Raw genomic sequence first — 13,951 nt, 5'->3', positions numbered from 1 at the left:
GTCTACACAAAACTTTTTTTAAAGATGTTCTATTTTTTTTTAAATAAACAAAAAATAGCCTATAAACCTTATGCCTGAACATAGTGAACACCTCCCTACCTGATGTTATTAGGAGTAACACCATAAAGAGTTCCAACCCACAGATACTGTCTCCATACACAGCAAAAATGGAAGCCCGAACTTCCATTATTTGAGATTTCCCTGGGTTCCAACAGTGCCCCCTGCTAAAATGCCCTTGAGAGGGATTTCCATTATCAATGACGAGGACAAATTAGTGGATGAGACGCCTTAGCTAGGAGCAAGTCTGATGGCCAGCACGTGTGGTGGAGCAGCAGAAAGGAATTGAAATCACAGCACTCTCCTGTCAAAGGTGGCACGATCTGAAAGAATATTCAATAAAGAGTTGGAGTCCATCTACCTAATCTAGGTATCAGATTTCTTATCTGTAAACTAAGGCTGAATATCATGAGCTCTCGTTTAAAAGAAAGACTTCTGTGAAGTGAGGTAGGTTTGACTAGAAGTATAGGATCAGCCACAAAGGGCTAGGAAGTCGGAAAGCCAAATGTCAATAGGGTCATAACACCACTGCTGGAGGGAAGAGACGCACTAAGGAAAATGTCTCCACAACTTTAATTATGCCAAAAGATTAAACAAATGTATTACAAGGCAGTTCTACAGGGAAATCTTAGTAATGCCTCAAGTGTAAAGGTACCATAAACAGAAATAGAGAAGAATTCTAGATTCACATTGGGTCATTGTTTTCCTCAAATTTGTATTTTAAAAAATGGAACCTAATCTAGTTTCGCCCAAGGAGATGCTGTTCTTAAAACTAAAAGACTGATCGGCAGTGTTGATGCATTTCCTTGCAAATGGAAAATGCTGACTTTTATATGTTCTTTCAAGAGCACGAGCACTGAAATGACTTTAGTAAAACAGTCCTCCTTTATTCAAGAGATATTTACATAGTACCCAGTACGTGCTTCTACTAGATGTGAGAAGGGACACAAGGATGAAAAGGACACTTCTGCTCTTCAACTTACAGCGTGGTACGGAAGACACGACAAAGACATTAGTAAATACAACGAGATTATGACACAACCAGGCTAACCAAGGTTAGGGGTTTGGAAGAAGAGCTAGAGTTTTTGTTTTTTATTTTTGAAAGATCATAGTTTCTTCACATACTCATTCGTACTCGCCAAAGTCAAGAATTTCTGAGGAAAAGCTTAGACACTTAATAAAGAACAGCAGCTCCTGAACCATCTGCTTTGCGCAAAGAAATGAAGCTCCTTCACACGCAAATTTTCATTTCATTTCAACCCTGTGAGGATATTGTTGTCAGATGGGGTAAGTAACATTTAATTTATAATTGACATGGCGAACAAGCCATGCTTTATAAAATGGCTACAATCAGTGCCTCTTTTGGCTGAAAAAAAAAGCAAACCATCATATGAGTCCAAAAGTCACTGACTTTCATCAAGTTCTTTTGATCCATTTAAGTGTCCTGTTACTAATCGTCTCATGAAGAAATGTGCAAAACACAGAATTTAAAGTGAACAACAGAAGCTTGTTATACCCAGACAAAGACACACGACAGGATACCCTGGAAGTTGTTTTTAAAGGAATCATTTCTCAAACTCATATCATACAAAACTGCAGGTTCTAGGAGCCCAACCCTTTGTTGCTGTATTCTTACCTGGTAAGGAACAATGCTGCCATGAGCGGTACCCCAGCGTTTTGCTTCCTGCTGGCCAATAAGATAATTAGCAGCTACCTGGGTCAAACATGCCACCTACCAAAAGGAAAAAAAAAGCTAGTTTACTAGTTTACCTATATTCATAAACAGAAACTTATAATAGGAACATTCTCATTTGATTTCATTTCATGTCATTGTAGAAGGAAAAGAGAGAGAAAAACTGTCCTATTTGATTGGAAAATATGCAGGCAACCACACTTTTGTCGTACAAAGAAAAGAAGAATGGTATTACATTATTGCATGAGACTGTAAGTGCTGAGTAATGGTCAACTGAGACATATAAACACAGAAACATTCCGCTCCTGGAAAGGTCATCTGAAGGCAGAGGTTGACCCAGCAGATGGAATCCTGATTCAGCCTTTAGCATCAAAGCCGTAGCAAAATACATCAGCAACTGGTACGTTCCTTCCCCCTTTTACTTTCCATCAATAGGACACAAAAAGAACCTGCATCATCACTGAGCAGGTGAACTCGTCAGAGTTCACATTCCTCTAAACTTCTCATATCATGAAAAAATAAGAAGAAACTTCTATTTTGTTTAAGTCAGTTTAGTCAAATTTTCTGTTACTTGTTACCCAAAGCATTCTTACTGACACAGAGGATCAAGATTATTTAACTTGTTTTATTTTTTTATTCATTAGTGACTCATTCTCCTTTAAACAAAAATGACTATACTTCTCTCAACTTGGTCCTGTGCCCAGATTCTCATAATTATTTCGGCTTTCAAGAACCACAGGTCTATTAAAGGAGCCATCTAAAGTTTTAAGGTCAGCCTCTGGCTCTTGTAGTTTTTATATACAGATATTGAAGACCATACTAATTCAATTCCATATGAGGATAATGACTTGATTCCTGGTGATCTGTCACTAAGAGCTTATGTTCCAATGACTGTCCGTGCCCCCAAGGGCCCAGAACGATGGGAAGGAGGTGACCAAACAACCACTTTCCATAGTTTACAGAAGAAAAGCTTCTGGCCTCATAGCATAATCATGACACAGCATGGGGCTTGTCCCATTCTGTATCATCGGATGTGATCAGGAATCTACCAAGCCAGCAAGTCAAACATCCCAAACTGAGACTGACTCCTGAAGCAAGCCAAGGGGTGATTTTTCAGGGCTTGGTGCTGCAGCCTGTCATCGCCCTCTACCTGGCACGGTGGCTGGCCTCCCACAAGGGCTGTCACTGGGGCTTGGCCTGGATGAATCTCCTCTCAGCGGCAGCCATTCTCCTTTACTTTTTTCTTTGGATTTACACTCACTTTTATGTTCATTTACTGCTCTGTTGAAATTGGAACTGCCTTATGGCAGCTGGTTTGGTTGTACTGCCCAGGTGGCAAAACTAATAAACTTTGAGTCATCCACTTCTGGACTTCCATCTGGTCTTGGGCATTTGAACCATGGAGCATTCCAGGGCTGCCTGGGGCTGCCTGTTGCTAATCACCATTTCACAGATCACTTCTGTGTCTTTCAAAATGGAAAATCAAATCAACATTTTGTAGTCAAAATGTACTGGATGGGAAGGCCAGAGTCACGGCTTCTAATTTCTGTCAACCTCTAGATGTACAACTGTAGGTATATAAATCAACTACATTGACCTTCAGACATCTTCCCTATAAAGTCTTGGGCATTTGCCCAACTGTTTTCAAACTTTTTTAAAAAAAAGCATAAGTCCTGTTTCAAACCAAATAATACATGGTCTGGTTGAAGCAAGGCAAGCCTACAATGCCACCCTAGGAAACATGAACAAAGAACACAATTTGCAAAATAGTAAATGGTCTTACATTGCTTCCAAGGTGTATACTTCTGCCACTATTATTCTTCTTAACAACATGGCAGATAGAAAGATAACCAGGGATATAATAGTAGTCATTTTCCCACGAAGGCTCTCCCTGAAACTGGGGACATTTTCTCAAGTCTGAGGTTTTACTGTAAGAAAGGTGCCTCTTTAATCTAGTTATGTTGGGGGTTGGGGGGTTGTTCTTTTCAAAAATTCTGGTGAAAGCCACTCTCTAAGGAGCTCTGGTGCTACTGGAGGCCAAGATTTCACACTAATAAAGGCAATTCTTTGTGAGCAAAAGTCACAAGACCCTTGGTATTTCCACTTTTCTCATTTCAAAGTCAAATGATAGTCAATAAATCAACAAGAGCAAGGACTACAGGGAGAAGTGGGCTGACTGGGTGATCCTAGATTTACTCAGACGCTCAGCAGGGAAAGGCACAGGCTGGGTGCTAGGCTGGAGGGCAGCCTGGTTGCCTCATCTCTTGCTCACTACGTCATTCTTTCTTCTCAGCTGTGACTTCTGTGTTTCTGACTCTGCCTTGATAAGCTACCCTTGACAACTATTTAATAAAAGTAGCCCCTCTTAGAGGGAGTTTGAATGAAGGGTCAGAATTCACCTCACAGACTGTTTCCAAATAGGATATCATATCCATTTTCTCCACACAATGGTAGCTGATGAAAACAGAAAGCATTTCAGAACTAGCATGCTCCCACTGGGCAGAAAGGTTAAATAAGATTTTACGCCAGTTGCCATCCAAAAACAAAAGTGTGATTTGTCAGTAACTACTCAGAGGCAAAGTTGGGGGTGGGGGAGGAGGTGGGAATCTATTTTAAAAAAGAGACCAAAAGGGCTAAACTTAGCAACCCAATGTTTAAAAGGGGCATTACAGATCTGAAAGTAATCTACTATTTACAAAGATGTATTTTAAGGCAAGAGAAGGGGGAGAAAGCCAGCAGCTATGACGTGATTATGTACGAAAAATCAGAGGTTTCCTGGCAATTAATGACAAATTTTCCACAAATCAAAAGAATGCAGGATGTGACTTTTAGGTTAATAACTACATACTGTAGACCCATTCTAAATATTGCATTAGATCATTACTTTCATTCCCTAAACTTAGGCTCATTATTTCATCATGTAGATGCTGTATAATTTACTCAGAATGTTGCCTTTATATGGTTTCATCTAAACAAAAAAGCCATCTTTGGTTTAATAATAATCATTCTGACAGCAAAATTATTATTTTAGATAACATAGTGGGTCCCGATAGTCTTTGTGCATACCACAAAACCAATGGCGTGGTCAAAGTGGATCTCAAAGGGCACAGCCCCAAAAGACTTGAGGAAGAATATGCCCAATTATTTCCCAAAGGAGCCCCATGGTGTCTGTCACCACATTTACTTCTACGAAATGAAGATCAAGCTGCAAGAATACAATCTTTCATCTCCAAAAGGACAACCAAGTATCACACGTAAAAATGGGGAAAACAAGACTACAAGCCCATTACATCAAAATGGGTCATTTTTCCCTCCTACTCCTTTGCATCTATTCCAGCCTCCAACTAAGCTGGACTAAACACTAATCATGCATCACTTCTGCACCTGCCTGTATCTGTATCCATTCTTCAAAGTCCATTTCAACACCGCCATTTCATTCAGTCCCCAAATAACCTACGCAAAAATCAACAACAACAACATGTTGCACGTTCATAGTCTGCCACGTACTACAGTTAGAATTATATGATGGTAAATCTGGAAAGACCTAAATCAGTAGTTCCTGAACCTAATGGCTCACTGCAATCACCTGGGGAATTCCTGGACCCCACCCAGACCTGGACTGGAGCCTGGGAAGAAATAATGTAACCAGTGTACCATTAATTGTACACAGATTTGGAAACCAAAGCCTGAAGAAACTCTAGTCAAACTCCTTAATATTACAGACAGATAAATAAAGGAACAGAGAAGGTAAATACTTTATCTGAGGTCACATTGTTGGCTGGTGGCAGAATTTAACTATTCCAACTATAGTGCCCTCCTCCATGCTACAATGTGATTCAATCACTCCTTTTAAATTGGGAACTATTTCAGGGTAAGAATTAAGTATTATAAACCCTTTGTATGTACTCACAGCACCTAAAATAGAACTTGCACACTATTTTTAAAGCATGAATGAAAACAGTAATTACCAGTTGTTTATTTATTCAACAAATACTGGGTGTTGCTTCATGTAAAGCACTGTGCTAGGTACTGGCTGTACATAAGTAAATGAAAAAGATGTAGTCCTGCCCTCTTTGGACTTAAGAATAGCGAAGACAACTAAACAAACAGTTATAGGAACTGCCATGGGGAAAGGAGACGGAGGAGAACTTTAAAAGCAAAGAGAATAACATGTGTGAGAGCCCTAAGGCAGGAAAGAGACTGGCATACAGGAAAAAAAAAAACCCTGAAAACTGAAAGTAGACCAATGTAGCTGAAGCGTGGCAAGAAAGAGACAGGAAATGAAATTGGAGAGGTTTACAGAGGCCAGACCATGCCAGCCCTTGCAGGTCATTAGGTAAGGAGTTATCCTTTGCACATCTTTCAGGTGATCATTTTAAAATCACAAAGTATATTACGCCATCCTTCAGCTTAAAACTCATAGGGCTTCCCACTGCATTTGCAATTAAATCCAAAGAATGAACAGAAAAGAGGCCAGTTATGGAATTGCAAGGTCTGGGCATCAGTTAACGATAGCTCAGACTAGGTTAGTGGCAGTGGAAATGGAAAAATTGTGGATTTAAGAAATGCTTTAGGATCAGAATGGACAAAACATATGAAAGATTATATGGGAAGGAGATGGCAGATAGAATGGTAACACAGGAGCCAAACATAATTCCCAGATTTCTGTCTGAGTATCTGGCTAAGCTCTGAAGGCACTCACAGAAATAAGGGAAGTCAGAGAGGACAAGTTAAAGGGGAAGAAAATAAGAGTTTACCTTTAAATATGCTGAACTGGAGATGCCTGTGAGACAATCAATTGGGCTGGAGTCACCAGCATATAGGCAGTATTTAAAGTCATTCCCTCAATGGGAAATACAGAGAAAAAATTAGAGAAGAAATCATAAACAAGATAAAACAAAAGAAGATAAGAATCCTTGGCAAAAACAACCCTCCTCTTATCACAGGTATGGTCAACAATGTAGGTACAAATTACTAGCACCAATTTAAGTACTCCAAAATCAGAGATAGGTTTAATGAACTCTAAACTAATATGCATTTGTAATGGAAGACAAAGAAAGCACTTAAAATGATGCAACAGAAGAATACAGCATCATGTGGGGAAATGTTCACAAATTTTTTTAACTTTTTATTTTAGAACGGTTTTGGGTTTACAGGAAAAAATACCAAGGTAGTATAGAGACTTTCCATATACTCCACACCCAGTTCCCCTATTATTAACATCTTATATCAGTGTCATAGATATTTTATAATTAAAGAACTAATATTGATGAATTATTATTACAGTGCATATGTTCAGAAGTGCTTAGTTTTTACTTAATGTCATTTTTCTGTTCCAGGATCCCCATCCAGGGTACCCACCACATTATGTTTAGTTCTTGCCTCCTTGGGCTCCTCTTGGTTGTAACAATTTATCATACACTCCTTGTTTTGGATCATCTTGACAGCTTTGAAGAGTACTGATCAGGTATTTTGTAGAATGTTCCTCAAAGGGATTTTTTTTTTATATTTCTCTTATAAAAAAACTGGGGTTATGGGTTTTTGAAAGGAAGATGATAAAAGTGTCATTTTCAACACACCATGTCAAAGGTACATACTACCAACATGATTTATCACTGTTGGTCTTGATCTTCACCACCTGAATGAGGTAGTGTTAATCAGGTTTTCCCACTGTAAAATCACTATTTCTTTCCTCCCCCTGTCCACACTTCGGAAGGAAGTCACCCTGCACAGTCCACACTTAAGGGATGAGGAGTTATGCTCTTCTTCCTTGAAGGCAGTGTCTACATAAACTATCTGGAATTCTTCCACACAAGAGAATTGTCTCTTCTTTCCTATTTATTTTTTTCAATAATTTATTCATCTCAGCACAGACTCATGAATATTTCTTTTATACTTTCGGTTATAATCCAATACTACTTTATTTTACTGTTCAAATCATTCCAGTTTTGGCCATTGGGAGCTCTTCACTTGGCTCCTGTGTCCCTTTGACATACTCCCCATCGCTGTAAGTTTTTTCCGGTTTTAGCACTTCCTTCCTTTGTAGCACTACAAGATGCTCTCGGCTCATCTTTATACTTTCTGTTCCAGTCTTACAAGAAAGCATAAGCAGAAGAGGAGTTATAGGGCAAAGGAAAGGAAATAATACTTATTTTGGTGTCAATGAGAACCTCATTTATTCCCCCAATTATTCAAAAATCTTCATATTGCACCTACTATTTGCCAGGAACTGTTCTAGGCACACGAATTAACATACAGAAATCTGCTGCATTTCTATATAATAACAACAAACTATCAGAAAGAGAAATTAAGGGAACAATCCCATTTACAATTGCATCAAAAAGAATAAGATACCTAGGAATAAACCTACCAAAGGAGGTAAAAGACCAGTACTCGGAGAACTGTAAGAGACTGATGAAAGAAACTGAAGATAAAACAAACAGATGGAAAAATATACCGTGTTCCTGGACTGGACTGACATCTCTCTTTTTTATCCTAATTCCTTTACTTTGCATGTCTAACTTCCTACACAATTTAATCTGTTTCACTTTGTCCCTCACACCTTAAGGTAAACTCATTTCTTCAGAACCACTAAGGGCCAAGCAGAGAACAATATTCAGGAGTAGAGAAGATATTTTGTCTACCTCATGTTGAAAGAATAAGAAATCCTACCTATCCATACTACAACAATCATTTTACGTTTCTAGTACTTACTGATGATGAAAGCTAGTACTTATTATGCACTTATTGTGCAGTGTTCTAAGCACTTTATATAAAGTATCTCACTTAATCCTCATGGCAACCATATGAGAGAGGTGCTCTGAAGAACCCATTGTACAAAGAAAAAACTGAGGCATGGAAGAGGTTAATAATCTGCCCAAGGTTATGTACCAAGTAGAGACAAGCCAGGACCTGAACTCAGCTATTCTGAATTCTGTCATTTGACACTAAATTACATACAGAATCAGACTCCTTAAGATTTCTGAGTGGCCTTCATCCTGGAAAAGTTTCATAGGACAATCCTACTTAGTAAAGAGAAAAACAGTGATTAGGCATCCTTTTCAATTAAGTAAACCTCTGCAAATAAGTCCAACCTTAACTATTACAGAATTCTTAAAGTAGAACTCATTCAAAGTTTTCTGCTTTGCTGCAACTATGTCTTGGCTTCTATTCCAATGTAATTAGAAATAAACTTCAACCTATAAACATTTTACCTGTAAACACTGAAAAACCAGTAGAGGTGTTATATAAATTTAAAATCTCTAATTTACTTAGCAAAGAAAAACAGATTATCATATCCTTCTCTTCATGGAAATTTTTAAACTCAATGAATGGAACACCCACGTTTCACATTCCTCTGAATTATCTCTAACGATAGTCAAATCATATTGATGTTTACTTTATATACTGAACTCGAAAGAAAAACATATTTGCATTAGACTCAGAATAATTTTGCCAATCCATCTGAATGAAAATCAGACATATGAGGAAACTGGATATCGAATGCCAGAAGGTAAGACCAGACAGCAAAAAGAGGCAGAATTTCAAAAGCATGTTTAGGATAATACATCAAACATATTTCTTACCATGAACCACTGACCCAGTCAATCATTTGACTCAAAAAGTGGTTATGAACAACTGAAAAAAAAAATGTGATGAGTAAGTGAAAATGTAGAAAAGTAGCATTTAATGACATGATTTACTTATTTATCCCTGTGATAGCATATCTTCAGTTACAAATGTCTTCTTCAAATACGGTTCTACATTTTAAACAACCTAGTTTTTTAAAATATATCTGTTTTTAAAATGTGCAGCATATTGTATATATGTATTTACATGCAACATAATGTATATGTGAGTCAAACTGTAATAATTCTACCTAATAAAACTGAAAAAGAAAAATATATATTATCTGTTTTTAAAATAAATAATGCATTGTTCTGCAACACTAGTTTTTAAAAGAAGCTCTAAGAATGAAGTTACTTTTGCTTATTGCTTCCTTCAGGCATTTAGCAGATATTTAATAAGCACTTATAAGCAAAGCACTCTGTTAAGTGCATGGAAGATCCCCAAATCAATAAAACAAAGTTTGATCTCTCAAGAGGTTAAAATCTATAATTTAAGATGGAAATAATCGGTTCCATAAGAGACTTTTTTTTTTTTTAAATCAAGTAGGGATAAAAAGTGACATTTGAGCTGACCCTTCAATACAGGGAATTTAGCCCTGCAAACCCAAGGAAAAGGGCCTTCTGTACAAAACCAATAATACTACGGGCAAAAAAGTCACAGCAGAGACGGAAAGGTATCGGGGTTTTTTAAATGAATGAATAAATTAATGAAAATTAAAAATGAAACAATGGTCATAAATGATCATTAAGATGCTATATCAATAAAGCAGTGGGGACAAAAGTCTAAAGGGGGCTAAGGAATGAATGAATGAAAGCTTGTGTAAAGGGGGAAGGAGAGAGACTGGACAGTAGCTCAAGCAGGTGAGCAGGAAGATAGAGGTTTCATTTTTGAAGATGAAAAAAAAAACCCTGAAGTTTATTCAAATATGCAAGAAAAAAGAATAATTGAACGTGTGGGGTCTTAAGCAAGATGGAAGAGGACAAGAAAGAAAATACAAGTGAAGGGGGTTATGGTTTAAAACACCATCTCTCTGATAGAGTCATTTTCTCTTCTGTTTCTCTGTCCATTGGTAGCACAGAAGCTTTGGGAGGGAAAGAACTTGTCTGATTTGTTTGGTGCTCTGTCCCCAGCAGCAGGAACACAGCCTGAGACACACTGCAGATACTCAGTAATTATCAGTTAATAAATGAATCAGTGAATAAATGAAGGAATGGCATAATTTTGCTCTAATTTGGGAGGAGAATCTTAATGAAGAAGAAACCTTTCAGCAGGGGAGGCTATAGCTCAGGGGTAGAGCACATGCTTAGCATGCACAAGGTCCTGGGTTCAATCCCCAGTACCTCCATTAAAATAAATAAGTAAATGAATAAAACCTACTTACCTCCCCCCAAAACAAAGACAATAAATAAATAAATAAATAAATAAATAAATAAATAAATAAAATTTTTAAAAAGAAGAAATCTTTTAAGTGAAAAAGAGGAAAGTCAGATGTAATCCCCACAGGGAAGCAGAACAGCAGAAGGCATCTTCGTAGAATGACAAGGACAGGCTGACATGGGCCTCTTTCTCCCTCTACACCAGGCCCTGCCCACTGGAGTCACACAGAACGAGTCATCCATTCTTCACCGCACACCAAATGGATAAACACAGAGACTGGGTCAGAGAGCAATGTCAGGGCCTGAGACCTCACATTCAGGGTGAGGAGGGCAACAAAGGTGGCTTAGGAACAACAAGGGAATCTTCAGGGGTCAAGACCTCACTGAGCTAAAAGTGAGTACATGACTAAGCAGAAGATTCGTAGATGGGGAGAGATGAAACAGCTCTTCCCTTAAGTCAGAACTGGCCTAGAAATGGGGACGGGGCAAGTCTGCAACAGCGGGACCAACAGGTTCTACGAGGGAGCACTAGGCAGTTCAGCTCAGAGGTCAGAGCACTGAATAAAGGCTGCCTCCCACTGGCCCTCATTGCTCCACTCAGCCAGGATGCTGCTTCTACAGGAAGTTGTGGCTCATTTGGGGAAGGGCTTCATACACTTTGTTTAGTTATGTTAGGTCAGAGTACCTTCTCCAATTCCCTATTTGTCACATTTTTCCTCAAGTCTGATAACCTCTACCTTTACGTCCTGGTGACCTTATCAGTTTCTTCAACAGGATTAAATACTATGTGATTCACTTAAGGGGGGAGGGGGGCAAGGCACAAAACTATGCAGGTTCAGAATATGGTACATAGTAGTCATTCCTCAGACCAAACACCTTCCTCCCAAGTAGCCAGGTCAGCTTGCATAGGTTTCTCTAAGGCATGAATGCCATGAAATGGCAAATCTGAGAGACAATTGAAAGAAGGAATTACAAACCTAGGAGCAGATTGTAGGGAACAGAGAAAAAAGTACAAAGAGGACACCAGTGTTTCCAGTCTGGACCCTAAAATAAAATGTGAATTAACTTATAGGAATGGCTCTCTTGGTGGAGAAATATGCTAAATTTGTTTGCTTGTTTGTTTGTTGTGGGAGAGAGAGGGGGAAATATGTTGATTTAAAGCTGTGGCTGGTCTGTCCAAGTGGAGAAACCTATGGCTGGTTGAAATCTAGCAGTTGGAGCCTGGATGATGGTGAGTGACAGCCACGGGTGTTTGGTGGTCCTGTAGGCAAGAGTCTAAGAAGGCCACCAAGATCCCCATCTCCTGATGAATACACCCTGTATAATACCTTCCCCTTCTGATGGGATATCACTTCCAAGATTAGGTTAATATTCAGTTGACTGTGAGTTAATCAAAAGGTGATTGTGTTGGGTGGGCCTGACCTAATCAGAAGAACCTTTAAAAGAAAGTGAAGCTCAGAGAGACATGTTCCTGCTGGCCTAGAAGACACAGCCTCCACAAGCTCTACACCGACAAGGAACTGCATTCTTCCAACAACTTAAATGCGTTTGGAAAAGGACTCTGAGCCCCAAGTGAAAGCTGCAACCCAGTGGGCACCTTGGTTGTAGCCTTTTAAAACCCAAGCAGAGGGTCCAGCTTTTCCTGGGCTCCTTGCCCATGGAAACTATGAAATAATAACTTTCACTATTTTAAGCTACATTTGTGTTAATTTTTTATGCAGCAATAGAAAATTAATACAAGACTGAAGCCATTGAAATGGATGTTTAGGGTGGGTAATTAGAGGGATAAAGGACAAGGGCAAGCACTGAAGTCGACCAAGGAGGGGACAACAAAAGAACAGGTTGTAAAGGTAGGAAAAGTAATAGATAGGTATGGGGTCTGGAGGCCAAAGGAGGAGTGTTTTAGTAGGAACAGTGTTTAACATATGTCAAGTAGCCCAAGTGAGGTCAAGGAGGATGACAGTGAGAATCTTGGACTCGACGAAAGGAAATTAGCCTTGAATACCACCAGGACATAAAAAAAAGAATGAAATTTTGCCATTTGCAACAACGTAGATAAACCTGGAGGGTATTATGTTTAGTGAAATAAGTCAGACAGACAAATTATGTATGTTACCGCTTATATGTGGAATCTAAAAAAAAAAGTGACTATAACAAAAAAGAAACAGACTCACAGAGATACAGAAAACAAACTAGTTGTTACCAGCGGGGAAAAAGGGAAAGAGGGAGGGGCGAGGTAAGGGTAGGGGATTCAGAGGTACAAACTATCATGTTTAACATAAATAAGCTACAGGATATATCGTACAGCACAGGGAATACAGACAATATTTTATAATAACTATAAATGCAGCAGAATCTATAAAAGTTTTGAATCACTATGCTGTACACCCGAAACTAATATAATATTGTTAAAAAAAAAACTATACCTCAATAAAAAAGAGAAAGCCTTCCTCATCTCAGTATTAAAAGAAAACCTTTTTGCATTTTCTCCTAAATACATATCCAGGAGATGGAAAGGAAGGACTGCATACCTTTGGGATTATACTTACTTTTACATACCGATTTTTACATTTAATAAGAATTTTTTCATATTTTATACACTCATTAGAGGCTTAATTTCAAATGTCAAAAAAAAAAAAGGAAATTGGCCTTTAAAGGCAGCATCAGTAGAGGAGTTGGAGTGGGCACGATAATGCAAAAGGCTAAGAAAAGCAGGTAGGAAGCAGAAACCTCAAATACAAGTAATATACTAAGCTTGGCAGTTAAAGGAGGAAAGAGATAGAACAATAACTGGAACGCACAGCCAAATAGCCAAAAATGGTGTCAAATAAAGATTGTTCATGATGTTACCTTTCCCAGGGTATATTAAGACTTTAATAAAAAGTTAAGTAAGACCAAAACCTTGGAGCGAAAGGAATGAACCTCTCTTAGAGGAATTTCAGGCATTTTCCCAAGTTCATGGGAGAAAGATTTTCTAATCAAGGGAGGCATTTTCCTAGAAACTTTAAGTCACAGAACTACATAAAACAACCCTGTGTATAACAATAGCTTATAAACCAAGCCCTGGTATGAGAACAAAATTAATTAATGTACACATTCTGCCTACATCTGATCATTCTGAGTCGCTAAAATCCAAGAATGTAAAGGTGAATTGGATGATGATGTTTGTCTGGCCATGTCACACTGCGCTGCTCTC

General features: G+C 38.5%; 1 protein-coding gene across 3 annotated transcripts in view; it reads right to left on the bottom strand.

The window, feature by feature from the left end:
- Positions 1-13,951, bottom strand: part of SUGCT (succinyl-CoA:glutarate-CoA transferase) — a 550,122-nt gene that overhangs the window by 443,211 nt on the left and 92,960 nt on the right. For all 3 annotated transcript variants that reach the window (XM_006198531.4, XM_072965240.1, XM_072965239.1), the window contains exon 9: positions 1,694-1,789. In XM_006198531.4, coding sequence (XP_006198593.2) covers positions 1,694-1,789 — 96 coding nt within the window. The remainder of the gene's footprint in view (positions 1-1,693; positions 1,790-13,951) is intronic.

This window comes from Vicugna pacos, chromosome 7 (assembly GCF_048564905.1).
Source record: "Vicugna pacos chromosome 7, VicPac4, whole genome shotgun sequence".
Lineage (NCBI taxonomy): Eukaryota > Metazoa > Chordata > Mammalia > Artiodactyla > Camelidae > Vicugna > Vicugna pacos.
This window is presented reverse-complemented; position numbering and strand designations above follow the sequence as displayed.